We start from the raw sequence: 27,738 nt of genomic DNA on the forward strand, positions 1-27,738 counted from the left end.
CAAAAATAGGCAAATTTCATTGAAACCAATATTGTCCATGACTGGATGGGCAAGATGTCCTTTAAAAAATACCACCACCTTCACGGCATTCCAAACATGATGCGTCAGACATTCTAACAAGAAATAAACTGATCACCAGCATCTGCTGTAAACTTCACCATGACTGCTCCCTGATGTTGGAAGCCGTAATACTTTTTGCATCAGCTTTATACACGGATCTTACAAACCGCCTTTCTATGGTTAACTCTCTCCATACGAACGGCGAAAGAGACGATGTTAACAGCGTTTCACCCCAATTACCATCATCAAAATATTGCAAGCGGAAGGCTCTTATACTGAAGAGGTGAATGTTGACAAAGAATACCACAATTCTGACGACGGAAGCTAAAGGCTGGGTCATTCAGACACCCACAGGACATCTGAGGGGTATGTGTAGAGGAGAAGAGAGGACTGGCCGAAAGGTCCCATTGCATTTCACAGTCATTGGGGCAGTGATTTCAGTTTCAGTTTCGTCGGGAGCTCGACACAGGAAGGTTGGGGCCCAGTGATTTCATTTTCAGTTTTGTCTGGAGCTCGACACAGGAAGGTTGGGGCCCAGTGATTTCATTTTCAGTTTTGTCTGGAGCTCGACACAGGAAGGTAGGGCCCAGTGATTTCATTTTCAGTTTTGTCTGGAGCTCGACACAGGAAGGTTGGGGCCCAGTGATTTCATTTTCAGTTTTGTCTGGAGCTCGACACAGGAAGGTAGGGCCCAGTGATTTCATTTTCAGTTTTGTCTGGAGCTCAACACAGGAAGGTAGGGCCAAAACCTCTCCTTACCCCGTTTCGACCTCCCCCAATGGAAGTGGAGTGACCATCGGGATATGTGTTTTTCTCCAAGACACAACACCATGCCAAAACAGGGCTTCAAACCCTGATCACTGGTGAACACTGCATCAGAAGTCCACCATGTACACAGAAAGTGCAGCCATACACGTGCGCTGTGGATAGCTTAATGCTGATTTAACATGAGCTTGATAATACCAGTCCCTGCTGCTACAGTCATCAGGTGGTTAATCCACCGAGCTAAAGCTATGTAGTCAGGCCAAGCATGAAGATTTATACCCACCAGCAGTGTCGGATCATTAAGCGTTTTTAGGTTTCATTTGTTTTACCCTGGTCGTAATCTCTTCCCAAAGGTAATTTCATTCTTCTCTTCCCCATTTTGGACAAGTGGACACAGTGAATTAAAAGGATATATATATATATATACATAGGGTGGCTGAGTGATGAGAAGGTATACATGACACACACCTTCACGACACATACACACAGAAACATCTATTTATATACAGGATGAAATATAAAGACACTTCCTCCTGTCGGGGATATGCAGTGAATCGAGTTTAGCAAACAAAAAGGTCTTACAGATTATTAATTGAAAGCTTGATAGAGAAAAAGAAAATGATACATTTATCTAAATTACTTTTTTTTCCCTCTCTTGTCTGGTTCCATGTTTTGCTTGTCTCTTTCTGTCCCCTCTTTCCATCTGAAAAAGCAACAATTATAACCTGGTGTTCTGCACATTGACAATCACCTCTGTGTCTCAGTATTGTAAACCCAAAAAGGAAAACAAGAAAGGGATGGGACATGGACTGACTTACATTATGGATGCTCATAATCAGTTTATGATCTTTCCTCTCTCTTGACAGATACATGTTTTTAATTCTTCGAAAAAAGTTGTGTGTGTTTTTTTTTCCTGTTATTTTGAAATGTATGAATGCCCAAGATGATCAGGTGGCATACAGTAGAGAGAGACCCCAGACTTGCCGACAGACAATGGGGTGACACCAGCAAACTGACTGAGGACTGTGGACTAACTCTCTCGATACGAACGGCAAAAGAGACGACGTTAACAGCGTTTCACCCCAATTACCATCATCAAAATATTGCAAGTGGAAGGCTCTTATACTGAAGAGGTGAATGTTGACAAAGAATACCACAATTCTGACGACGGAAGCTAAAGGTTGGGTCATTGAGACACCCACTGGACATCCGAGGGGTCTGTGTAGAGGAGAAGAGAGGACTGGCCGTACTGAGTGAGTTAAGGAGTGCCCTGGCTTCCACATGTGTCCAATAACAAGGGAGCCTCTTCGTCAAAGTAATATCTGTTTAAACACCACAGTTCAAACGCCAATAAACCAGCCCTGTGCTTTATCATGTTTTAATGACAGGTGGGGTTAATTAAAAGAACCAAATGGTAAAGTTGCTAAATACACAATGGGGAAAAGACTTTTAGATGTAAAAAATTTTCGTGATTTGACACTGCATTCTGTAAAGTCATCAAGGCCTACATTTCTTTCAACCATGGTATCATTGCATGTAAGCTTAGAATATTAAATCAATTAACTATCAGTTATTCACTGCAAGAGACAGAGAGAAAAAAAACCCTGTTAATTTAAAGGTAGCAGATATTAAAAAAAACCCACCTAAAATCATGTCATGGTACTGGCTACTGGAGAGAGAGAGAGAGAAATAACAAAAACCATGGATGCACAATACAATTCACAAACCCATCTATAACAACATGCTGATTTAATTTTCACACACCAAACAAAACTTGCTTGTTTTTACATAACAGGATCACAGATAAATCTGTACAATAGACAGAAGTACAAGCTGTACAAAGTAACAAGATGATTTCATGATGACATGCTTAAGCTTGATGAACCCAGGTTGGGAGAAAGTGGTACTGGATCACACATGTGTGTGTGTGTATGTGTGTGTGTGTTAAAAAATGACATCACAACTCCTGACAAATGACAGACATACACTCCTAAATCCTCAGTAAACTTGTACCCATTTGTCTCAAAACTGTTTTCGGCGTATAATGAATACACATGTATATGAAAAATAATACTATTTCTGTGATGTGCACACACACACACACACATGCACTTTAACAAAGACACACAATCACAGCCGTCAGCAATGATTTAGGACAAGCAAGAAAACGATTAAATGAGTAACAGCCCGTCATTTAAATCTGTATGAGCATGCCATTTCAACAAGCAAAATGACAAAAATAATGTGTATGACAAACCTGTTCAATGATTATGGGGAAAATAAAACAAGCTCAGCATGTGCTTGATGATTTAACAATGACAAACCTCTTAAAAGGTTGCTGATATAACAAGAGCACATTTCATATATACATGTACAACCAGCCACACAGAGCATGCAGTTATCACTTTCTGAAGATTTCAAGGAAAATAATTACAAATAAGTCAACAGATTGAATTATATAATGTCGTCAGAATACTTTTTGTCCTTGCAAAGTTCCGTTCTTCAATCATCTGCAGATGTGATTAGAGTCAGAGCATACCTCCAAAATAAAATAAAAAAGAATTATTGAAAGCACATACCACTCTAATTAATCAGTAGAAAGCATCACTGTGGATTTCACTTTAAAAAAAATCTTTTCCAGTACCAGTAGTTTTGTACTTTAAATATGTATTGAACATGCTTCTTTGAAACGCCAACCAGTCTGTTATATGCACACTGCTGTTGAAAATATGTTGATCTAGTTGCATTTACAACTTGCTCATAAGACCCAGTTTGCTGATATAAACATTAACAAATGATGCCATAACTGTGGAAAGTACATACTTCCATTAATACTATAGGACTGTATGAGATTGTCACAAAACTTGTTGAACATTTTGCTTCACAGTCATATATTTACTTCACAATGGGCTGGCCAGCCTCTGAGGTCGCATCCCTTGGAGAGTAGAACTTGGATCTGCTTCCTGGCTTGGTAAAGTTCATGGAGACTTGGACTCCACAGTAAACACACATGTACACACACACACAATAGAGAGTCAGTGGTGTCAGGAAAAGGATAAAAACCAGGAGAACTGATGTGTGTATCATTCATGGGAGAAACAAAGAAGAAAAGAAGAACAGCATAAGAACAGAAGACTATCATGTGAAGTTGCTTGATAACAAAGTCACTGAGAATGCATATGACTGTCAGACGAATCACTTGACAACAAAGTCAGCAAGGGCACACAAGACTGTCAGATGAAGTCGTTTGATAACAATTAACGTCATTGTGGACCAACTCGTACAGTTCGTGAAATCTACCAGTGAAAAACATCCCCAGAATCCCTACAAATACCCAGCAGCTCAACAACACTCAAGCTGTGTGTGTAATTCACCTCACACTTGAAATTAATTGGCTGTGTTTAGCTGCGGAGGGACCCCCACCCCGTTCCTCGTGTAGAAAGTGTCCTCCACGATCCGCGTACGTCCGAACGGCGGCTTCTTGATGCTCTCTTTGGGAATCACGTCATCAAGGCGCCACCCGTAGTCCCAGGAGCTGCAGATGGGGTACGGGTACTTCTGCTCCGGGATGGTGGTGCACCGTGACCTGAGGTACTGGTACCGGCCTTTCCCCTCCTTGGTGAAGCCGTCATACAGTTTCTCCTTGGTTTCTGGGGACGCTGGAACCATCCCTGTCAGCAGCTCCACCGAAGTTTTCGCGCGGTTGCCAAGCAAGGGATCGTTGAGGTTCGCTTTTTTTCGGTTGTGTCGTGGCTCCACTTCGATGGCTGGGAGTTTTTCCAGCAGGGCTTCTGAAGGCTTGCTTCCCTCCGTGATCTTTTTTCGGAACACTTCCAGCTGACGGGATTGGTTCATGGACTGGGCGCGACGTTTGTTGTACCAGCCGAGGCGCTGGGAGTTCTCTTTCATGTAAGCTTCTTTGAAAAACTCCTGCTTTTGCCAGGAGAAATCGGGGTTTCTTGCAGCCATTGTGAAACGTTTAAAACAATGAAAATCGACCGCTGTATTTCAAGCTCACCTCTGCGTTATGAAGTTTAGATCCACCCCGTAAACTAAGATGTTTAGTTTCTCAGCGCACCTGTGTTTCGTTCACGGCGACACCACGGCGTACACAGGTTTCTTAGGAACGTGACGTCACAAGTCTCACCAACCCTCGCGTGACATAGGTGTCAATGCGAGAATCCAAAATGGCACCGAAGTGTCCAGAGGAAGTCGATGTGTTTACAGTTCCTCATTCGAGGATGAAGCAGCTCGTGCACAAGTATCTGGACTTGGTAAGCACCTCATTCTTTTTGTAATTCGTATGTATATTTAACATTAATTAGTGTCGAAGTTTTGGGGGAAAGTATAGACTTATAAAATATTGTCAGACCTCACAGTGAACGATTTTGTGTTTTGTCATGCGACGTGTGTCATTTAGACTCGATCTTGTACACGGCAGCATTGTGTAACCGCTGTTGTGTCACGTGCAAGAACACGTTTAGCTACGTGCATGCACTTGTACGCGAGCACACAGAAATGTACACAGACATGAAACACACGCACCCACCCACACACGCGCACACACAAACACACACACACACACACACACACACACACACACACACACACACGCACGCACGCACGCACGCACGCACGCACGCACGCGCGCGCGCGTGCACACACACATACGCACGCACGCACGCACGCACACACACACACACACACACACACACACACACACACACACACACACACTGACAGTGTGACACACACACACACACACAGGTGAAAAGATATGAAAACTATGGTGACATACATGTGTGTGATGTGTGTGTGTGTGGGCATGTGTGTGTGTGTGTTTGTGAGTGTTTGTGTGTTTGTGCACAATTATGTGAGCATGTGCATGTGTTGGTACATATATGTGAGACTGTATTTTGTATGTGCATGTGTGTGAGTGTGTGCATAAGAAAACAATTTCAGAATAAGAAGAAACACTACTGTTTTGAAAAGAGCGTTCTGTCAATCTGTGCTTAACAACATGGCAAGGCTAACATTTTTGCTTCCCCACTTACTCCAGCAATATAACCAGTATGATTGTTTTGTTGGCAGAACTAGACAGAACCAAGACGCCTGTATGATTTTTACTTGTAAATGTATAGTTTTTATTATACCTGTCATGATAGAATAGGTGAATTATTGTTGTTGAAATGTACAAAGCTGTACCAATTTGTCTGGGCATCAACAATTCCATTCACAATGCTTTTAAAATTTTTTTTGTTTTATAAGAGATGAGTTCAAATAAACTGTTCTCAGCACACTTGTGATCTGTGATAAGAGATAATTTGTCCTGCAAAACCTGTAATTTGTGGTTAAAAGATAGTGAGCATGGCAAGATATGTGGTAAAAGATGGTATGCGTACAGCAAAACTTGTAGTCTGTTGTAAAAGATACTTTGGACTGTGAGACTTGAATTACAGAATTTTTATTTTCACCTGGAAGAGAGTCCTTTTTTTCTTCTTCTTCTTCTTTTTTTTGTATGATTTGTACAAATTTTGTTTTAACTTTTTGTCACAACAGATTTCTCTGTGAAAATCAGGCTGCTCTCCCTAATGAGATTGCATCATCACAGTGCAGCACCACCTGCTGTTTCTGTCCGCGAGTGTATTTATTTTACTGTCAAAGTGGATTATTCTACTGGATTTTGCCAGGGACGATTATTTTGTTGCCATCGGTTCTTTCTTGTGTGCTTAGTGCATGCTGCACACCGGAACTTGGTTTATTGTCCCATCCAAAAGACTATAGCACTCAGACCATCATTAATGGTTCATTGGAGGGGGTGGGGGTGGGGGGTAAAAGATCCCTGTCCTTTGGGATTTGAACTTTCTCATGGACACCTGGTTCCTTGCCAGGCACATTCCTACCAGGCCACTGCTTCGCTTGTGATGGCCAACTTTGTAACAAGGCTGTTTGCCCAGGAAGCAAGAAAATCTGAGCACATGAGTTTGAATCCCACACTTGCCAGAATTTTCTCCACCACCACTAAACCTCTGAAAGTAACACCAATACACTTGGTGGTACTTCACTGCAGTGACGTGCTTGCCTTTCTCTGGTGAGAACAGCCAGAATTTCACACAGAGAAATCTGTTGTGGCAAAAGAGTAAATCAATGCAGTACAGTACAGAACAGTACAGTACAGTACAGTACAGTACAGTACAACAGTATAGTACATTCCAATCCAGTCCAGTGCTCTGCACTGCGCTGCACTGCACTGCACTACATGACCCGACCCGACCCGACCCAACACTCAACACTACACTACACTACACTACACTATACTACACTGTAATACAATACAGTACAATATGATACAATGCAATACAATAGACAGTACAATGCAGTATAATGAAATACAACTCAATACAATATAGTACAGGGCAATACAATGCACTGCACTGCACTACACTACACTTCACTACACACTACAATACAAATTACAACATAATACAATACAGTATAATACAATACACTGCAATACAATACACTGCAATGCACTAGACTTACTACTCATTACAATACAATACAATGCACTGCACTGCACTACACTGCACTACACTACACTACATTCTACACGACAATACAGTGCAATACAACATAATACAGCATGGCAGACGACACAACACTGCACTACAATACAATACAATACAATACAGTATAATACAAGTTACAACACAACACAACACAGTCGCAACACAACACAACACAACAACAATTTTGTTCCACTGACGCACCAGGTGTCCTCGACCAACTTCCGCGACGCGGGCCACATGACACGCGTGCTGGAGAAGCTGTGCCACACCTTCAACGTCTTCAAGGCCCACGAGCAGATCGAGAACCGCTTCATCATGTGCCGCCTCAAGGAGAAGCTCACGGCCCTGCACATCACGGACGCGGCCGTCTGCAACTGCCACTCGGACAACCGGCTGACGGAGATGCTGTCGCTGGTGCTGGATGGGTACCGCTGGGCCCAGCGGGGTGAGCGGGAGCGGGTCAAGTATGGGCTGCGGCTGCGGAGCGCGCTGGAGGACTTCACGCAGGTCTTCATACCCCACATGAAGGAGGAGGAGGAGGTGAGCGAGACAGAGCTGATTCTTTTTGTTCAGTTTTTGGGGCACAGCCCTTCTTCAGAAGGGGTTCAAAATTCAACTGCAAGATGTATATATAATAATAATGGTATTTATATAGCGCTGGATCTTGTGCACGGACAAATCAAAGTGCTTTCGCACCAGTCATTCACACGCATGCATAACTCTAAAACTGTAGAAACTAAAGACAAGGAAGGGCAGGCAAGGGAGGCTATTTTGGGAAGAGGTGGGTTTTAAGGCCAGACTTGAAAGAGCTGAGTGTGGAGACTTGACGAAGCGAAAAAGGAAGTTCATTCCAGTCGCAAGGTCCAGAAACAGAGAAAGAACGGCGGCCAACAGTCGAATGTTTGAATCTGGGTATGCGTAAACAGAGTGGATCCAAAGCCGATTGTAGTGAGCGAGATGGAGTGTAGAGGTGAAGGCAGCCGCAGAGATAGGAAGGGGCAGTTTTGTGAATGCATCTATAACATAGAGTGCTGATCTTGTACTATATTCGGTGTGAGACAGGGAGCCAGTGGAGATGTTGCAAAAGAGGAGTGATGTGCTCATCCCACATAACAAACAGACTCCAAAAAAAATTATTTTCCAAAATTTACAGGCAGGGATGTGTTCACACTTTCTTTGCATAACTCAGTGTCATAATGAAAGCACTCAGAGACAGTTATGTGGATCCTTTACTGCGAGAGTGTGGGTGGTGGGGTGATTTCAGGGACTGTTGATCAAGATGGTTTATCGTAATAATCATGATGATAAAGATTATGAGTATATTAGAGCGATTTAGAAAATGAAATAATGATAATAGTAATGAATAATGATCATGATGATAATGATAATTAAGATAAGAAATATATATATATAATGATGATGATAGAAAAAAAAATCCTTTATATAGCACTTACATGGCAGCTCTAAACATATTCAACAATACATATGGGATGTAAGTTTGGTTCAGGGCATCATGGGTCATTTGACCAGTTCACCTGGTAAGATGAATGGGTCATTTTAAGAATACATGGGTCAAAAAAAACAAAAAAAAAAACAACGCCATATTCCTGCCCCCTGTGCCCATGTGGGGCCACCCCACACTCCCAAAATTTGTGATTGAATTTGTACTTTGTCCCTCACCCTCGCTGGTGTGTGTGTGTGTGTTGGTGTGTGGTTGACAGTAAGTAAAGTGACTGTGTGCCAGTGTTTTGCTGTGTCATGATGAACATGGAAGATACAACTTAGTCATAACTAAACTTTATTGCTGAAACACGCTTTGTCATGATCATAATGAACATGAGAAGTACAACAAGTCATACCTAAACTTTATTGCTGAAAAACATGCTGACTGCTCTGGATAGTGAATGTTCACATTATGGGCCAAGTGATAAAAAATGAAAAAGTAGAAACAAAAGCAAAGCAGTACAGCGGAAAAAAACCCATCGGATCAGTGCAACTGTTACTTGTTGCGTTAGTCTAATACTGTTGTTTCATGAGAGCACTTTGTTATGGCAAAACACTGCATGTGTCAAAGCTAACCTCAATTGAGGAGACTGGTGGGAAAGTAAAAAAAAAAACAACAACTGAATTTGCACTGTATTCTGCTGCAAGACACAAAGGATGATAACTTTGTGTAAATTTACCTTGATTTGTTTCCTGCCTCGGTGGAAAGTTTGATTTGCTTTTGACAGTGTTCACACACGCACGCATGCACAGTTAGCTGCTGACATGTTGACTGTTGACTGAGCTAGCAGAAGGTGGCAGAATGGTTAAGACGCTCATCAATCAAATCAATCAATCAGTCAAAAACACTTTATTAATCCACATGGAAATTAAGTTGTGCAATCACAGGCTCGTAAACACTGGCATAAAATCATCATGCACAACATAAGAAGAGGTTAAAACTAGTCAAATAAGAATTCCCAATAGCTGACGATATACTAACACCCCCCCCCCCCCACACACACACACACACATACCCACACACACACATACTCATGTTAAGACATTAGGGTATTGCACAACAATATTAACAAATGAAAACTTCCAACAAAAAAGGGTATAGATTACTAAAAATGACATGTGCGCACGCACGCACGCACACACACGCACGCGCGCGCGCACATGCACACACACACACACACACACACACACACACACACACACACACACACACACGCGTGCGCGTGCGCGCACATGCACACACACACATCCACACACACACGCACACACACGTTAAGACCATGAGGTATTGTACAACAATACATAAAATCTGTCATCTGTCAGTACAGTGTTCGTGAGTGTCTGTGTTGGATTCCCACCTTCCACCTTTCTCGGATAAAATATGTTAAACCGAGGTCCTGTGTGCAGCACGCACTTGGTGCACTGTGCTAATACTTATTTCCCCTCTCAGTTCATTTCCTTATGTCCTGTACAATGTCAGTGCTATAAATAATGTCACGAATGCAGTTGTATGTGTGTGAACAGAAAGGACGTACACTGACTAATACACCAGGTCACTCAAAAGCCCAGACATTACATCACAGTTATTGTAATTGTATCAAACAGGGATGATCAAATGTCCATACTTGTGGACATAGTGGAGTGATGGCCTATAGGTAACGCGTCCGCCTAGGAAGCGAGAGAATCTGAGCGCACTTGTTCAAATCACGGCTCAGCCGCCGATATTTTCTCCCCCTCCGCTAGACCTTGAGTGGTGGTCTGGGCGCTAGTCATTCAGATGAGACGATAAACCGAGGTCCCGTGTGCAGCATGCACTTAGCGCACATAAAAGAACCCACGGCAACAAAAGGGTTGTTCCTGGCAAAATTCTGTAGAAAAATCCACGTCAATAGGAAAAACAAATAAAACTGCACGCAGGAAAAATAAATAAAAAATGGGTGGCGCTGTAGTATAGCGACGCGCTCTCCATGGGGAGAGCAGCCTGAATTTCACACCGAGAAATCTGTTGTGATAAAAAGAAATACAAAATACAAAAAAATACAAAATGCGCATGCACTCAGGGCCTGACGAAGTGCGTTGGGTAATGCTGCTGGTCAGGCTTCTGCCAAAGAGACGTTCTGCAGCGTGTGTATGGACTTGTCCGAACACAGTGACGCCTCCTTGAGAAAGTGCACCTGACTGTGCAGGTGTTCCAGCCCATGCTGGTGGAGTACTTCACCTACGACGAGCTGAAGGAGCTGAAGGCCAAGGTCATCCAGCAGCACCTCCAGGAAGAGGAGGAGGCCCCTGGCACCGAGAAATGCGTCCCGGAGTGTGACTGTGAGTTTCTCTTCCGGCATCAGTTTCTGAGTATTGTGGTCTTAACGCTCAGTTTTAGATATATATATATGTGTATATATATATATATATATATATATATACAGAGATTCCAACTGTTACAATTTTGCTGTATTTTGTTACGCTCCATCACATTTTTTTGTTGTTGATATTATGCCAATGTCAAAATTGTTTATTTTCAGCTACATTGCTTGGTCACATGTTTTCCTGTCGTAGGATTACCCAGACGCTCTAGACTTGTTGATCACGAGGCCAGGGCAGTCACTACTCACCTTGGTCTCACGTGATGATGCTCAGCTAATGGCATGGATGTTTACATGGAAACACCATTGAGCGGAGAGTGTTCCTATCAAATTCAGAATGTTCCTACAAACAGTTGACAGGGGATGGCATCTGTGTATAGATATCAGTGACTGACATGGGCTGACAGTTGGAGCCAGCAGCAAAGTGAGAGCTGTGTGATCAGCAGTGTCTCCACTGCAGTGGGAATTCATTAACAGCCCAGTCTTTTGTGTGGAACAGTGACTCTCAAATTAGGAGGCAACATTTTGCACTGGCTCTTAGTGCTGCAGGCTTAGGGGCTAGTTGGTCCTTGGGGGAGGGGGGGGGGGCATCCTAACGCTGAATATCCTAAAGCCCTCTTAGGCAAGGTGGTGAGGATGTCACTTGGGCATGACGCCGTCCACAAGAATCAAATTCTGTTATGCATCAGTTTGAAGGTGTCAAATCACGTGGATTGATCTACACTGATATGATGTTACTTTACTGCTGACTCGACCTGGGTCCTACATAATGTTGAGATGAGTAATGTCCCTTGGTAACCTCCAGGGGACGGGTGCAATAACCGAGTGGTTAACTCTCTCCGGACGAAGGAATGCTCACGCATTCCTACACAAAACGTATTCGGATTTGGACGAAGGAATGGAATAGCATTCTTCGAAAGTAAAATTCCATCACGCACTGTACACGTGATTTTGTGATTAGCCAAGCAGAGTGCACTATTCTGGGTCACTCCACAATAGAACAGTGTGACTGGTCAGCCCGGCATGTGTGGCCTGTCTCGCACACACGCTGACAAAGTCACTGACCGGTCGTCGGCTCGCGTACCAGCCTGTTAGCAAAGCGGGCTCTTCTCAGAATGTTGTGAAGCAAACAAGGCAGCGACGGCAATGTTTTAGGGTTGCCGATGTACTTGAAATGCTACAAACTGAAGGGTCGGACATTGAAGAGGTGGATGATGACGAAGAAGAAAGCAGTATTTTCTACATATGGCAAAACTGTAAAAATAAGATGAGAAATTTGATTCTTTTATATGCACTAGCTCAACACGTAATAAACCAGTTCTGAAAGTTTCATTTTCTTACACAGTATTTTGTATTTTTTGTAATTTTTTTTCCAAACCCTTACAAATGGGCCATCTGTGGGGAAAAGCAAGGGAGAAAACTTGTCGTCTCGATCTCCCAGGTCAACATATGTGCAGACCTGCTAGTGCCTGAACCCCCTTCGTGTGTATATGCAAGCAGAAGATCAAATACGCACGTTAAAGATCCTGTAATCCATGTCAGCGTTTGGTGGGGTATGGAAACAAGAACATACCCAGCATGCACACCCCCGAAAACGGAGTATGGCTGCCTACATGGCGGGGTAAAAAACGGTCATACATGTAAAAGCCCACTCGTGTGCATACGACTACGAGTGAACACAGAAGAAGAAGATAACCTCCAGGTCACTTGGTCTCCAAACATGGCAAAACAAACAACCAAGACCATTTCCTCTACGTTCTTTAACTTTGTTGCACGATCATCGGCAGCGTGTATTTGTACTCTACATAACAGATCTACGATACATACAACAAGAGAAAAACAAAACCAAAAACAAGAGCAGATGCCTGACTTTGGTATAAGCCCAACTACAGGTCAGGCCTGGAAAGCCGCCCAAAGACTGTGAGTTGACTGGTTGAACAGGGGAGAGCTGTGGGAGATGTAGACTCGGACTCGGATTAACTGATCAACACGGTCACACACATGCACGCATGCAGCTAATTTCAGAATGATATTTGTACTTGGAATTTGTACTTGTGTATGCGTGTGTTTATGTAAGTTTGTGCCTGCCTATGTGTGCGTTTGTGTTAGGGTAGCTGTTAGATACACATGTATGTTAAAATGTACGTGTGTGTGTGTGTGTGTGTAGTCACATTTTGGTGTGTGTATGTAACATAAATGTAATGTTTTATGTTAACAAAAGCGTTTTTGTAAAGCACCTAGAGCAGATTTCTGGATAGTGTCCTATATAAGTACCCATTATTATTATTATTATTAATTTGATTGCACTGAACTGTCTTCATGACATCTTGGTGGGTACATGTGGAAACATTCATCATGTTCAAAACTAAGGGGAAAAAATGTGAGTTTAAGACAAGTGTTGTGCAAAATAGTAATTAGCCAGCATAGAGTTTACATCATTTTGCACATGTATGTCCGTGTACAAGTTTTCCACAAGTTTCATGCCTCGGTACCATTTTCTGATACGTACTGTGAAGGACATATCGAGCAAGTACACACATCTGAACTGTCGTTGCCTTTCCAGCCGACAAGGAGGAGGAGGAGGAGGAAGGGGAGAGCAGTCCCTTGGAGCGGTTACCCACGGAGCTGACGATGAAGATCCTGTCCCACCTGTCGCCACGGGATCTGTGCCGGTGTGCGCAGGTGTCGCAGCAGCTGAACCGTGCCGCCATGGACCCCTCCCTGTGGCGCACCGTCCTCCCTGTCCAGTGGGCCGCAGGTGGGTAGTGCAAGTGTTACATCCGTACGGTTGATTAACCCTCTGAGTCCTGAACCACCCGGTATGGCCTGCTGGAAGTGCCTTATTCAATCCCTGAACCGCCCAGTATGGCCTGCTGGAAGTGCCCTATTCAATCCCTGAACCGCCCAGTATGGCCTGCTGGAAGTGCCCTATTCAATCCCTGAACCGCCTGGTATGGCCTGCTGGAAGTGCCCTATTCAATCCCTGAACCGCCTGGTATGGCCTGCTGGAAGTGCCCTATTCAATCCCTGAACCACCTGGTATGGCCTGCTGGAAGTGCCCTATTCAATCCCTGAACCACCTGGTATGGCCTTCTGGAAGTGCCCTATTCAATCCCTGAACCACCTGGTATGGCCTTCTGGAAGTGCCCTATTCAATCCCTGAACCACCTGGTATGGCCTGCTGGAAGTGCCCTATTCAATCCCTGAACCGCCTGGTATGGCCTGCTGGAAGTGCCCTATTCAATCCCTGAACTACCACCAGGTATGGCCTGCTGGAAGTGCCCTATTCAATCCCTGAACCGCCTGGTGTGGCCTGCTAAACAGTGTTCATTTGCCTTTACTTTCGCTTTTATCAGTCCCATTATGTACCTAGAGCAGAAATACACTTGGTACTGCCTTGCACTGTTGCAGTTTTGAAGTTCCAAGCAAGGTTGAGATGTTTCTGAACTATGAGTTTCTAAAGTTAGTGGGGGTTTTTTTTGTTGACAAAAGTGGCTGAGAATGATTGATTAGACATGCCTTCAATCATGGGCAAGTGTTATCACAAGGTATCTTTATTTTTAGCTGAGTATTTAGAGAATGAAAAAACAGGCACACGCACATGCACACGCGTGCACATGCACACGCACACACAACATATCGCTCAGTGAGAGGCTGTTGTCTCCATCTTTGATGCACACGCAGCTTGAGAATTTTTCCAGAACATGTTGGATTCGCCAGAAAAGCATTCTTTATAACTGAAATGGTCACTGTTCACTTAATTCAAAACTATGACATTTTCTGCACATCATGAGCTGTCTTCTGCAACAAAAGTGGAGCCTTACTTTGCATGATATTTTGTTTCGGTTTTTTGTTTTTTTGGGGGGGGGGGGGTTGGTATGTGTGAGTTCATTGAGGAGTTACTTCCCTTCACTTAGGGTTTCAAAGTTCCCTTGGGATTTTTCTATCAAGGGGCAGAGGGTTAACTCACTCAGTACAGCCAGTCCTCTCTTCTCCTCAACACAGACCCCTCGGATGTCCAGTGGGTGTCTGAATGACCCAACCTTTAGCTTCCGTCGTCAGAATTGTGGTATTCTTTGTCAACATTCACCTCTTCAGTACAAGAGCCTTCCGCTTGCAATATTTTGATGATGGTAATTGGGGTGAAACGCTGTTAACGTCGTCTCTTTCGCCGTTCGTATGGAGAGGGTTAATGCCACCTGCTATTCCATGACTGCAGTCTCTGCAGCAGTTCGGGTTCCTGTCCAGTGCAAAGTACTAAGAACTCCGCTCGGGCAGGAGAAATGGAAACTAGCCTCTGCTTGTGACCTCTCTTTGATTATACATGTGCCTCCCTTCTGCATGCCATTGAAGCGAACATGAAGTGACGCGGACATGAAACTGTATGGTTGGGGGTTTGTTGTGTGGTGAACGAGAGCAAGTAAAGATATCAAAAGAACACTCATGGATGATTTATTACAATATATTCCATATTCCACAAGCACTTAAAGATATACAACAACAAAAATGGGAACTCTCCATTGCATAATACAAAGAGATCCTCCAATATAAGACAATACATAAACTAAAGAATTTAACTCTATTCCACAAGCAGCAAAGATTTTATAAAAACTTCTTTTTATATATATATATAAAGAAAGAAAGAAAGCCTTACGTTCTATGGGAAAGAGCTGCAAACTGATTCAAAAACTTGTTGGTCTCTGGAAACCAGGACTGGTACCTGCAGGGTTCATGCTGGAACTCTGGTTGCTGGAAAGAAGTGGGTCTGCTGAATGTTTTGAATGGGGTGACCCATCCTGCATGCTGCTGTCTGGTGTACATGGACCTTGCGATTGGAATGAACTTCCTCTTTCGCTTCGTCAAGTCTCCACACTCAGCTCTTTCAAGTCTGGCCTTAAAACCCACCTCTTCCCAAAAATAACCTCCCTTCCCTGCCTCTTCCTTGTCTTCAGTTTCTCCAGTTTTAGGGTTATGCATGCGTGAGAATGACTGGTGCGAAAGCACTTAGATTTGTCTATGCACAAGATTCAGCGCTATATGAATACCATTATTATTTTTTTATTATTACTCAGTTTGCCGAGTCTCAGTTTGCCGAGTCTGAACGGTGATTGAATGGAACATGTCAGGTGAGGGGTCCGGAAGTTAGGAGGAAGATGCAGCCTTTGGAAAGAGATGGAAGAGTGAGCCACGGACGATGGTTGAGAAGCTAGAAGCGATGTTGTGTTAATTGATTGCGATCGCGCCTTAATTTTAGCCCGATCTCCCAATCGAACCATATAATTATGTGACCTGGTTGAAGACAAAATTTGACAAAAAACAAGAACGCTAGAGAATCGACAGACAGAAAATATGAAAAAAAACTTAGCCCTATGAAGAGCACAGGAACAGGAGTCATAATGGCTGCCGGAAAAAGAGGGCGCTAGCCAGCGGGACAAAGGGGAGGTTACCTACTTCTGGGAGGTTATCGGCCGTAGTTGCTTTCGTTTTCTGCGCATAGGCAGATAGTAGTTTGCACAGGACAGGAATGTCAGACCCCTGCCGGAGTCTGCACTAGTTGGGTCACGGTGAGTATGTTATTTAAACGTAATTTTAGATAGAAAATTTCCTTTGTATTGTACTGTACTGTTTTGTATTAGATCATGCTGTACTGTATTGTATTGCATTACTAATTTGTCACAACAAGTTACGTAAAATTCGTGCTGCTGTTTCCTGGGGGAAGTGTATCACTACAGTGCGGCACTACCCTTTTTTAAAATCTTTTCTTTTATCTGCCTTCAAGTGTACTTGTTTTCCTGTCAGAGAGCGGAAGGTGAGGACTGGCTCCACCCTTCCTGTGCCCAGCTCTTAGACACAGTGCAGATATAAACTCACTGGCCCCATGGCCTGTGAAAGGCTGTAGGATCTTCAACCTTTAACTCACTCAGTACGGCCAGTCCTCTCTTCTCCTCTACACAGACCCCTCGGATGTCCAGTGGGTGTCTGAATGACCCAACCTTTAGCTTCCGTCGTCAGAATTGTGGTATTTTTTGTCAACATTCACCTCTTCAGTATAAGAGCCTTCCGCTTGCAATATTTTGATGATGGTAATTGGGGTGAAACGCTGTTAACGTCGTCCCTTTCGCCGTTCGTATGGAGAGAGTTAACAGAATTTTGATGTTGATTAGTTGATTTGATATTGATGCTTATATAGCGCCTGTCCTCGGTCGGAGACCAAGCTCTAAGCGCTTTACAAACACGGGGTCATTTGCACCACAGGCTGCCTTCCTGGGTAGAGCCGACTGACAGCTGCCATTGGGCGCTTATCATTCGTTTCCCGTGTCATTCCGTCAGATTTCAGGCACGCACACATACACACTCCCGACAGACATGTAACATTTTACGTGTATTTATTTACTTTATACTTTGTTTATTTACCCAGCCATGTAGGCAGTTATTATTAATTAATTTTGTATTTTGTATTTCTTTTTATCACAACAGATTTCTCTGTGTGAATTTCAGGCTGCTCTCCCCAGGGAGAGCGCGTCGCTATACTACAGTGCCACCCATTTTTTTGTATTTTTCCTGCGTGCAGTTTTGTTTGTTTTTCCTATTGACGTGGATTTTTCTACAGAATTTTGCCAGGAACAACCCTTTTGTTGCTGTGGGTTCTTTTACGTGCGCTAAGTGCATGCTGCACACAGGACCTCGGTTTATCGTCTCACCCGAATGACCAGTGTCCAGACCACCACTCAAGGTCTAGTGGAGGGGGAGAAAATATCGGCGGCTGAGCCGTGATTCGAACCAGCGCGCTCAGATTCTCTCGCTTCCAAGGTGGACGCGTTACCTCTAGGCCATCATTACCTGCTCTTGTCCTGGATTCAGGGAACTGGGACTTCCAGCCTGAGGAGGATAATGAGGAGGAGAGAGTTGGAGGGTGCGGGGGGGAGGAGGAGGAGGAGGACTACAGCTACCTGCACGATGAGGACGCAGACAAGGACGAGAGCAGCGACAGCGATTCCTCCGAGAGCCAAGATTACGGCACGCTGGACAGGGTCAGTTCTGTTTCCTTTTTTGTTCAGAGTTTGTTTTTTTTAGGTGTCCCAGAATTTGGGACGTTTTGTTTTCAGTGTTTTTGATGATGACGACGATGGGAGTGATGAAAGATGCTGCTATATGGGTCCAGTTAGGTTTGGGACTACTTGACTTCTTCTTCTTCTTCGTTCATGGGCTGCAGCTCCCACTTTCTCTTGTATGTATATGAGCGGGCTTTGACGTGTATGACCGTTTTTACCCCGCCATGTAGGCAGCCATACTCCGCTTTCGGGGGTGTGCATGCTGGGTATGTTCTTGTTTCCATAACCCATCAAACGCTGACATGGATTACAGAATCTTTAACGTGCGTATTTGATCTTCTGCTTGCGTATACACACGAAGGGGGTTCAGGCACTAAGCAGGTCTGCACATATGTTGACCTGGGAGATGGGAAAAATCTCCACCCTTTACCCACCAGGTGCCGTCACCGAGATTCAAACCCGGGACCCTCAGATTGAAAGTCCAACGCTTTAACCACTCGGCTGTTGCGCCCGTTGGACTACTTGACAAAGCTGTACTCTCACGATGTGTCATAGCGTCAGCATAGGCTGAGAGATACCGGCTGGTCACGTGACAACTGATGAGACTTTGTCTGTGAATGGTGACTGCCTTGAAGGGTGTTGAAAGCAATTCCTCACCATGTTTCTACTCTATATTGGCTGGGGGGGGGGATGTTTTTTGTTGTTATTGTTTGTGCATTTTCCAAGCGGATTGTTGAACCTGTCAACATAGCTGCCAGGCTGTGCAGTCCAGAAGAGGTGGCTAGAAGTTTGTTTGATTTGCTGCTGTACAATGGTGACAGCAGTGACTGCGGAGACATAGTAAATGAAAGTGATGTTGCTGATCTGCTGAAAACGAATGTGGTCAACGTGATGAGGTTTACACGCTGCCAAGCGCATCAGTGGGTAGGGTGCATGATTGTGCAATGCAGTACACACGGCGGCACAAGGCAGCCCTTTTAGTTTTGGCGCGAAGCGGAGGGGAGAGGGATGAACAGCGAGCGAGCGCGAAACGTTGGAAAGGTGATAGCCTGGACAGACAGGCAGGCAGTATATGGGGCAGCGCTCTGGCGCACCACTAACTTCGCGCTATTCTTTGCGGAGCGCATGTTACACGGGCAGTGTGTACAGCTGTGAACAGCTTCGCTGCTGCTGATAAACTGTCAGAAACAGGGTTATGTGCTTTTAAAAAATAATACTCTATGTCAGAATGCAACAAGAAGGGCGCTATGGGTGTGAATGGATGTGTGATTTTCTGACAAATTTAACGATACCAAACATGAGCAGGTTTAATTTCCTACAGGCAGTGTACAAGCGGTCCAAAACTTAGCGAGCACACGAACATTCTGTTCGAACTGAGGAACACACACGGAACGTAGTTCAATTTCAACTCCGTGTTGTGTGTGTACATCGTTTTACTTGGAGATAAAACTTGTATCATGATATACATGCATGTCTCCACGATACAACTGGAAGGAAAATATAGCCGATACATTACCTAGAGGTGGCAGACCGCCCCGGAATTAGTATCAGTATTTAACGATCAGCTCCACTGAGAACTGCTGCCAGCCACTTAAGTTTCACACTTCTCTCAACATCACGGGAAGAGAGACGGACAGGCAGACATATATATGCAGGGACAGACATACTGAGAAACAGAGGAACGTGTACGGAGAGAGAAAGGGGAGAGGCACAGAGAGAGAGGGAGAGAGACAGACGCAGAGAGAGAGAGAGAGAGACGCACACAGAGAGGGGGGGAGAGATTTTCGCCGACTAGATGTTTTGCGTGTCAGTATGTGTGCCTTTGCTTGCGACATGCATTTGGTCAGTCTAAAAGATACACCTTGACGATACCATGCTTTTAGTAAACGATCACAATGTAACGTACTGACATGCATTTGTAAGTTCTAAATAATAAAATCCATTCCTACCTGAACTTATAAATCCGTATGAACTCCTTGTTTGTAGTTGGTAATCCACTCAGTTGAAGTGTGACACTGACTAAACTCAAACATTTTTTTTCTTTTCTTGTTTTTTCCTTACAATGTGTGTGTGCGGGAGGGAGGGATTCAGGGTGGAGAAAAGAACAGGGCTGAAAATTTCTTTATTCTTTACTTTTTGATTTGTGCCGTGATTCTCCTGCTTGGGGTACGACTTGCTGACGCATGGGGGAGACAATAGTCATGTGCTCTTGCATGATGACACGCAGTTTGTCATCTTGTGACTGCATCCCTAATACTTTCTTTTGAGTGAATTGACGACTGCGTGTGTTGCCTCCCCCCCTTGTTCATTTTTTTGTAGCACTTGATACAAATGCATGTGGGATGTTTGCCCTCTTCATCATTCGAAACATCTAGACCGAAAAAACGAAACAGTTCAGAAGAATACTTGGCACAAAGTCTTGCATTCAACCCCTTATCTTTATCTCTTCTGAGAACCCGCTCACCACACACACAACACATATTATCCAAACATCTCAAGTGTTCACTGAAGGTGTGTTGCCCAGTCAGCAATGCTGCCACTACCGCACCAGATTCCATTTTTGTCGGCACTCACACACACACACTTAGGTCAAATAACTGGATGTAACACAAACACTCGGACAGTGTCTGGTAAATCACACAACACACTTAAAGTTCACATTCACTGGAATCATGTACACAAAAATGACAGCAAACAAAAACCGGTGTGCACGAATATGATTAAATGAAAATCACTTAAACAATACACCTTTCTCTGCTGGAAACATAGGCACAAAGAGCGCGGCGCGCGCTCCCCTCCCCCCCCCCCCTCCCATCCCAGAGGAATCTAGGTCAGCAGCCGTGCTCCTGACCGCTCACTGAACTCTGAAACTAAATAGCTCTGCTGGAAGTTAAGCGGCACAGCCGTGTACAGTACAATACAATACAGTACAATACAATACAATACAATACGATACAACTATTTTGTATACAATCCAATACTGTTGTCATCATGGCAGGCTCACACAGTACCATGCAATACAACAAGAGAACAACAACAACAGCGTTGTCGTCATGGCAGGCTCACACAGTACCATGCAATACAACAAGAGAACAACAACAACAGCGTTGTCGTCATGGCAGGCTCTGTGTGAGGTACGGGTGGTGAGTGGCCTTGGTGGGGCACCTGTTGTAATACAATGCTATACAATGCAATGCAGTGCAATGCATTACAGTACAGTGCAGTGCAATACAATTCAACGCAATGCAGTATAATATAGTACAATGCAATTCAATGCAATACAGTAAATATGGAGTGATGGCCTAGAGGTAACGCGTCCGCCTAGGAAGCAAGAGAATCTGAGCGCGCTGGTTCGAACCACGGCTCAGCCGCCGATATTTTCTCCCCCCTCCACTAGACCGTGAGTGGTGGTCTGGATGTTAGTCATTCAGATGAGATAATAAACTGAGGTCCCGTGTGCAGCATGCACTTAGCGCACGTAAAAGAACCCACGGCAACAAAAGGGTTGTTCCTGGCCAAATTCTGTAGAAAAATCCACTTCGATAGGAAAAACAAATAAAACTGCAGGCAGGAAAAAAATGGTGGTGCTGTAGTGTAGTGATGCGCTCTCCCTGGGGAGAGCAGCCCAAATTTCACACAGAGAAATCTGTTGTGATAAGAATAAATGCAACCAAATATAAAGTAGAATAAAATACAATAGAGTACAGTACAGTACATCATAATATAAATCAATACATTGCAACACAGTATCATACAATGCCATACTGTACAATACTGTACAATACTATGCTGCACTGTACCGGGCTGTACTGTACAGTGCTCTACTATGCTGTGCTGTACTGTACTGTACTAGACAACACAGCATGACACAACACAGCACAGTGCAAGACAACACAAACCACAGCACCATACAACAACTACTGTCGTCCCGTTCAGGCCCTGCGCGAGGTGCGGGTGGTGAGCGGCCTGGTGCGGCACCTCCTGCCCCGGGTGGGGGCGGGGGTGGAGCGGGTGGTGCTGGGGGGCAGCCGGGGCATCAGCAGCAGCCTGGTGCACAAGATCCTCAAGCTGTGCCCCAACCTCAAAGACCTGCACCTGGCCCACACCAGGATCACAGACGCCGCTTTCAAGGAGTGAGTGATGGGGGTTGGAGGGAGAGGAGGGAGGGGGGAGGTTGTGTGTGTGTGTGGAGGTGTGGGTGTGGAGGGAGGTGTGGGTGTGGTTTGGTGTGTGTGTGTGTGTTAATGTGTAAATGTGTGTTTATGTTTGTGTGTGTGTGTGCGTGTGTGTGTGTGGAGGGAGGTGTGGGTGTGGTTTGGTGTGTGTGTGTTAATGTGTAAATGTGCGTTTATGTTTGTGTGTGTGTGTGTGGAGGGAGGTGTGGGTGTGTGTTAATGTGTAGATGTGTGTTAATGTGTAAATGTGTGTTTATGTTTGTGTGTGTGTGTGTGGAGGGAGGTGTGGGTGTGGTTTGGTGTGTGTATGTGTTAATGTGTAAATGTGTGTTTATGTTTGTGTGTGTGTGTGTGGAGGGAGGTGTGGGTGTGTGCTAATGTGTAAATGTGTGTGTGTGTGTGTGTGTGTGTGTTTGGATCTGAAAGAACAGAGTCTGGCCCACAGCATGATCACCGATGCAGCTTTCAAGGAGTGAGGGATTTTTTTTTTTTTTTGAGTGGGGGTGTGATATGGGAGGAGGCGCCTGTGGAGTTGGGTGGGGGGGTTGTGTGTGTATTTGTGGAGAGAGGAGTGTGAGTGTGTGCATGTTTGGGGTGGGGGGGTGTTGTGTGTGTGTGTGTAGTTTGGAGGGGTGGGGGGGGTGTTGTGTGTGTGTGTGTAGTTTGGAGGGGTGGGGGGGTGTTAGTTGTGTGTGTGTGTGTGTGTGGAGGGAGGAGTGAGTGTGTGTGGTTGGGTGTGTGTGTGTGTGTGTGTGTCTGTCTGTCTGTGTTTGTGTGTATGTGTGTGTGTGTGTGTGTGAATGTGCACGCGTGTGTGTGTGTGTGTACGTGTGTGAATGAGTGTCTGTGTGTGTCTGCGTTTGTGTTTGTGTCTGTCTTTGAGTGTGTGCGTCTGTGTGTTTTGCGGCGTATACGGACTTGTCCGAACGCAGCGACGCCTCCTGGAGAAACTGAAACTGAAACTGAAACAGAAAGTGATGTGGTGGCAGGTACGGCCTGAAGGGAGGGTCGTGCCGCCTGGAGCGCCTGGACCTGAGCGGCTGCGAGAACATCACCGACAGCACCCTGCACAGCCTGGCTGGCAACCACCACACCCCCTCCAACCACACACACCTGCCCCCTCTCTCTTCCACCACCCACCTACCCTGCCGGGGCAAGGGCAAAGGTCACTCCACGCCCACCACCACCCTGGTGGCGCTGTCGGTCAACAACGATGAGGAAAACGTCGACGGCAGCGGCGGCGGCAGTCTCCCTGTGATTGAAGAAGCTGACGCCTCCTACACGGATGTGCCTGTGGAGTTGTGTCACCTGGACTGTGGGGACTTGAGGGGGTGCTCTGTCCCTGACCTGGCCCAGAGCATGCTCCTGGAGGTTGTTGGGGGCCCGGGTTTGGTCCCCTGCTGCTCTGTGAACCGCGGGACTTGCTGCAGCAGGCAGGAGGGGGGCCCAGCGGGCAACAGAGACTGGTGTTGTGGGAGTGAGGGGAGGAGGGGTGGTGGGGGGGACCATCGCCAGGAAGGGAGGAAGGAGGTGGAGGAGGAGGAGAAGGGAGGGAAGGAGGAGAAGGAAGAAGAGGAGCCGCACGCTCTTCATGGGCTGACCTACCTCAGTCTGAACGGCTGTTACGGGATCACCGATTTGGGGCTCAGGTCAGTTGTCGTTGTTGTTTTTGTTTTTTTTTGTTTCTAGATAATGGACTCTTTACCCCCGAAAACGGAGTATGGCTGCCTACATGGCGGGGTAAAAACGGTCATACACGTAAAAGCCCACTCGTGTGCATACGAGTGAACGTGGGAGTTGCAGTTCACAAACGCAGAAGTAGAAGACGGACTCAAACTAGGAGGTAATATTGCACTGGTTCTTAGTGCTGCAGCTTTGTGGACTGGTTGGTTGGCCTTTGAGAAGATGGGGGGTGGGGGGCAGGGGGCACAGGTAAAATACCTAAATGAGTTTAAAAAAAAAACAACAACAACAAGAGCCGTCTTGATTTTATTTTCTCCAGAGCGCTGTCACAGAGACGGTTGGGGGGGGGGGGGGGGGGGGGGAGCCTGTCACTGCTGAAGTACCTAAATGTGTTTAAAAAAAATATATATTGATTATTGATTTCATTTCATCCAGGGCGCTGTCTGATAGGGGTGTTGGGGGAGGGGGGGGGTGCCACAGGTGAAACACCTAAATGCGTTTATCAAAAAAAACAAGAACCGTCTTGATTTGGTTTCCTCCAGGTCGCTGTCTGAGAGGGGGGGCCTGCCACAGGTAAAGTACCCAAATGTGTTAAGAAATGAACCATCTTGATTTGGTTTCCTCCAGGTCGCTGTCTGAGAGGGGGGGCCTGCCACAGGTAAAGTACCTAAATGTGTTAAGAAATGAACCATCTTGATTTGGTTTCCTCCAGGTCGCTGTCTGAGAGGGGGGGCCTGCCACAGGTAAAGTACCCAAATGTGTTAAGAAATGAACCATCTTGATTTGGTTTCCTCCAGGTCGCTGTCTGAGAGGGGGGGCCTGCCACAGGTAAAGTACCCAAATGTGTTAAGAAATGAACCATCTTGATTTGGTTTCCTCCAGGTCGCTGTCTGAGAGGGGGGGGGCCTACCACAGGTAAAGTACCCAAATGTGTTAAGAAATGAACCATCTTGATTTGGTTTCCTCCAGGTCGCTGTCTGAGAGGGGGGGCCTGCCACAGGTAAAGTACCCAAATGTGTTAAGAAATGAACCATCTTGATTTGGTTTCCTCCAGGTCGCTGTCTGAGAGGGGGGGGGCCTACCACAGGTAAAGTACCCAAATGTGTTAAGAAATGAACCATCTTGATTTGGTTTCCTCCAGGTCACTGTCTGAGAGGGGGGGCCTGCCACAGGTAAAGTACCCAAATGTATTAAGAAATGAACCATCTTGATTTGGTTTCCTCCAGGTCGCTGTCTGAGAGGGGGGGCCTGCCACAGGTAAAGTACCCAAATGTGTTAAGAAATGAACCGTCTTGATTTGGTTTCCTCCAGGTCGCTGTCTGAGAGGGGGGGCCTGCCACAGGTAAAGTACCCAAATGTGTTAAGAAATGAACCATCTTGATTTGGTTTCCTCCAGGTCGCTGTCTGAGAGGGGGGGGCCTGCCACAGGTAAAGTACCCAAATGTGTTAAGAAATGAACCATCTTGATTTGGTTTCCTCCAGGTCACTGTCTGAGAGGGGGGGCCTGCCGCAGCTTCAGTACCTGGACCTGTCCGGCTGCTTGAACCTGAGCGGGGAGGGCGTGGCCTCTCTGGTGGACACCTGTCAGTCACTGGACCACGCCTTCCTCTTCTACTGCGACAACGTCTTCCCCGACCCCTTTCCCACCACCGCCAGCGGCTGTCGCAACCTGGAGTGCAACACAGCCTTCTGCTGTCGCTCGGGGGACTGAGAGATGTTTGGGTTTTTTTCTGATGGGGTTCATCATTGCAGGTTGGTTGGTGGAGAAAGCCAGTTCATCTTCTTCTTCTTCTGCGTTCACTCGTATGCACACGAGTGGGCTTTTACGTGTATGACCGTTTTTACCCCGCCATGTAGGCAGCCATACTCCGTTTTCGGGGGTGTGCATGCTGGGTATGTTCTTGTTTCCTTAACCCACTGAACGCTGACATGGATTGCAGGATCTTTAACGTGCGTATTTGATTTTCTGCTTGCGTATACACACGAAGGGGGTTCAGGCACTAGCAGGTCTGCACATATGTTGACCTGGGAGATCGTAAAAATCTCCACCCTTTACCCACCAGGCGCCGTCACCGTGATTCGAACCCGGGACCCTCAGATTGACAGTCCAACTCGGCTATTGCGCCTGTCGAAGGCCAGTTCAAATCAGGGTTCGGTTGCATGAGCGACTTCAGCAGCACTAAGTTTGCTTATCGTTAAGAATGTTCCCACCTCCACGGTAAATTCCATATACTTGGGGAACATTCTTAACTCTGTGCAAACTTAGCACTGAAGAGATCGCCTCTTGCAACTTGGCCTTGGTCTCAAGACATACATGCAGTTACAAGCCTGCTTTTGTGGATGTCTAGGTGTTAGTGCGTAGTGTGTGTGAGTGTGTGTGTGTGTGTGTGTGTGTGCTTTGTATATTTGACACATTCCGTTTGTCTTGCTTTTAGTCTGAAGTGCCCTGTGTCATAAAATTTTGGAGACCATTTTTCCCCTCCATATTGATGCCAATTGTTAGCACTCTGGGCCTTTGTGCTAAGGAGGTAGAATGCATTATACATGCCCATTGATAGCAGTGATGATAATTGTGATAATCCTCATCATCATCATCATCATGCAGGTTAACACTCGCACTTCCCAATCAGGGAGCTTGTGGCGCTTACAAAAAATGAGTCCTGTCAATGTCTTCAGTGTCGGCAGATTCAGGGGGGGCTGTTGTTTGAGGGACGTGGTGGCGGTCTCCACTCTGGGGGGGACGCTCACTCAGTCTGGCTCCGCGACTAAGCCATTATTGTCGTTAGTAGGGGGCTTAGTAGGTGGTGTCCTAAGTACGTTAAAACAGAACAGGCACCACTGAACACCACCGAAGTGACTCAGCAGCAGTGCAGGGTCTCCTCTGGTGTGTGGCCTCTTGGTGACCTAACATCCATGGTTCCCTGTGGACTGCCGACGGTGGAACTGTGACGGACGAACCCGGGTGTGGCTGTGTATGGGGGAATCTAAATGAGCGGCGTGGGAGTAATGCCACTGAAACGGTGCAGATGATGGGGCAGCAAAAAAAAAAAAAAAAAAAAAAAAATGAAGTGATACAAACATAACCATACATGCATCAAGTACACCTTACACCAACAAGCATGTGCACAGACAAACAAGCTAACCAACTCACCCGCACACACAAGTTATTGTTATGATGATGATGATGATGATGATGATTATCATGACAAGAAGTTTGATTTGTTTCCGAACAGCTGGCACTGATGAAGCGGGCGGCAAAGAGCAGTGTGCTGACGACGCAGGACGGATTTCACCAACGTCCCCTCCTCCCACACACACCCCCACCACTACCACCACCACCACCACCACCACCCCCCCTCGCCCCCTCGCCCCCTGCCCCTCCCGCTTCCAGGCCCAGGGTTGTCTCCTCCTGCCGTATCCTGTGGCCTGCTTTTTTCCTACATTGGTTTTGTGCATTTCATGCCATTCTTTGTTCTTTTGTACAACACCTGTTTTTTTTCTTTCTCTTGTGTATTCTTTGATGCTGAGATTACAGTGCTGAGTGTGTGTGTGTGTGTGTGAGAGAGAGAGA

The 27,738-nt window shown here is 45.6% G+C and overlaps 2 protein-coding genes across 2 annotated transcripts; one reads left to right on the forward strand and one right to left on the reverse strand.

Moving 5' to 3' along the window:
- LOC143284916 (protein SPMIP1-like) lies at window positions 1-4,947 on the reverse strand. The gene has a single exon (XM_076592058.1). It carries the CDS (start codon window positions 4,792-4,794, stop codon window positions 4,213-4,215), a length of 582 nt encoding a protein of 193 aa, XP_076448173.1. The 5' UTR covers window positions 4,795-4,947; the 3' UTR covers window positions 1-4,212.
- LOC143284915 (F-box/LRR-repeat protein 5-like) lies at window positions 4,947-27,738 on the forward strand. The gene is made up of 9 exons (XM_076592057.1): window positions 4,947-5,099; window positions 7,599-7,934; window positions 11,084-11,216; window positions 13,821-14,015; window positions 18,119-18,288; window positions 22,246-22,442; window positions 23,474-24,133; window positions 25,650-25,919; window positions 27,401-27,738. The coding sequence occupies exons 1-8, from the start codon at window positions 4,998-5,000 to the stop codon at window positions 25,876-25,878; spliced, it is 2,022 nt and encodes a 673-aa protein (XP_076448172.1). The 5' UTR covers window positions 4,947-4,997; the 3' UTR covers window positions 25,879-25,919; window positions 27,401-27,738.

Source organism: Babylonia areolata, chromosome 8, assembly GCF_041734735.1.
Source record: "Babylonia areolata isolate BAREFJ2019XMU chromosome 8, ASM4173473v1, whole genome shotgun sequence".
NCBI classification, from domain to species: domain Eukaryota; kingdom Metazoa; phylum Mollusca; class Gastropoda; order Neogastropoda; family Buccinidae; genus Babylonia; species Babylonia areolata.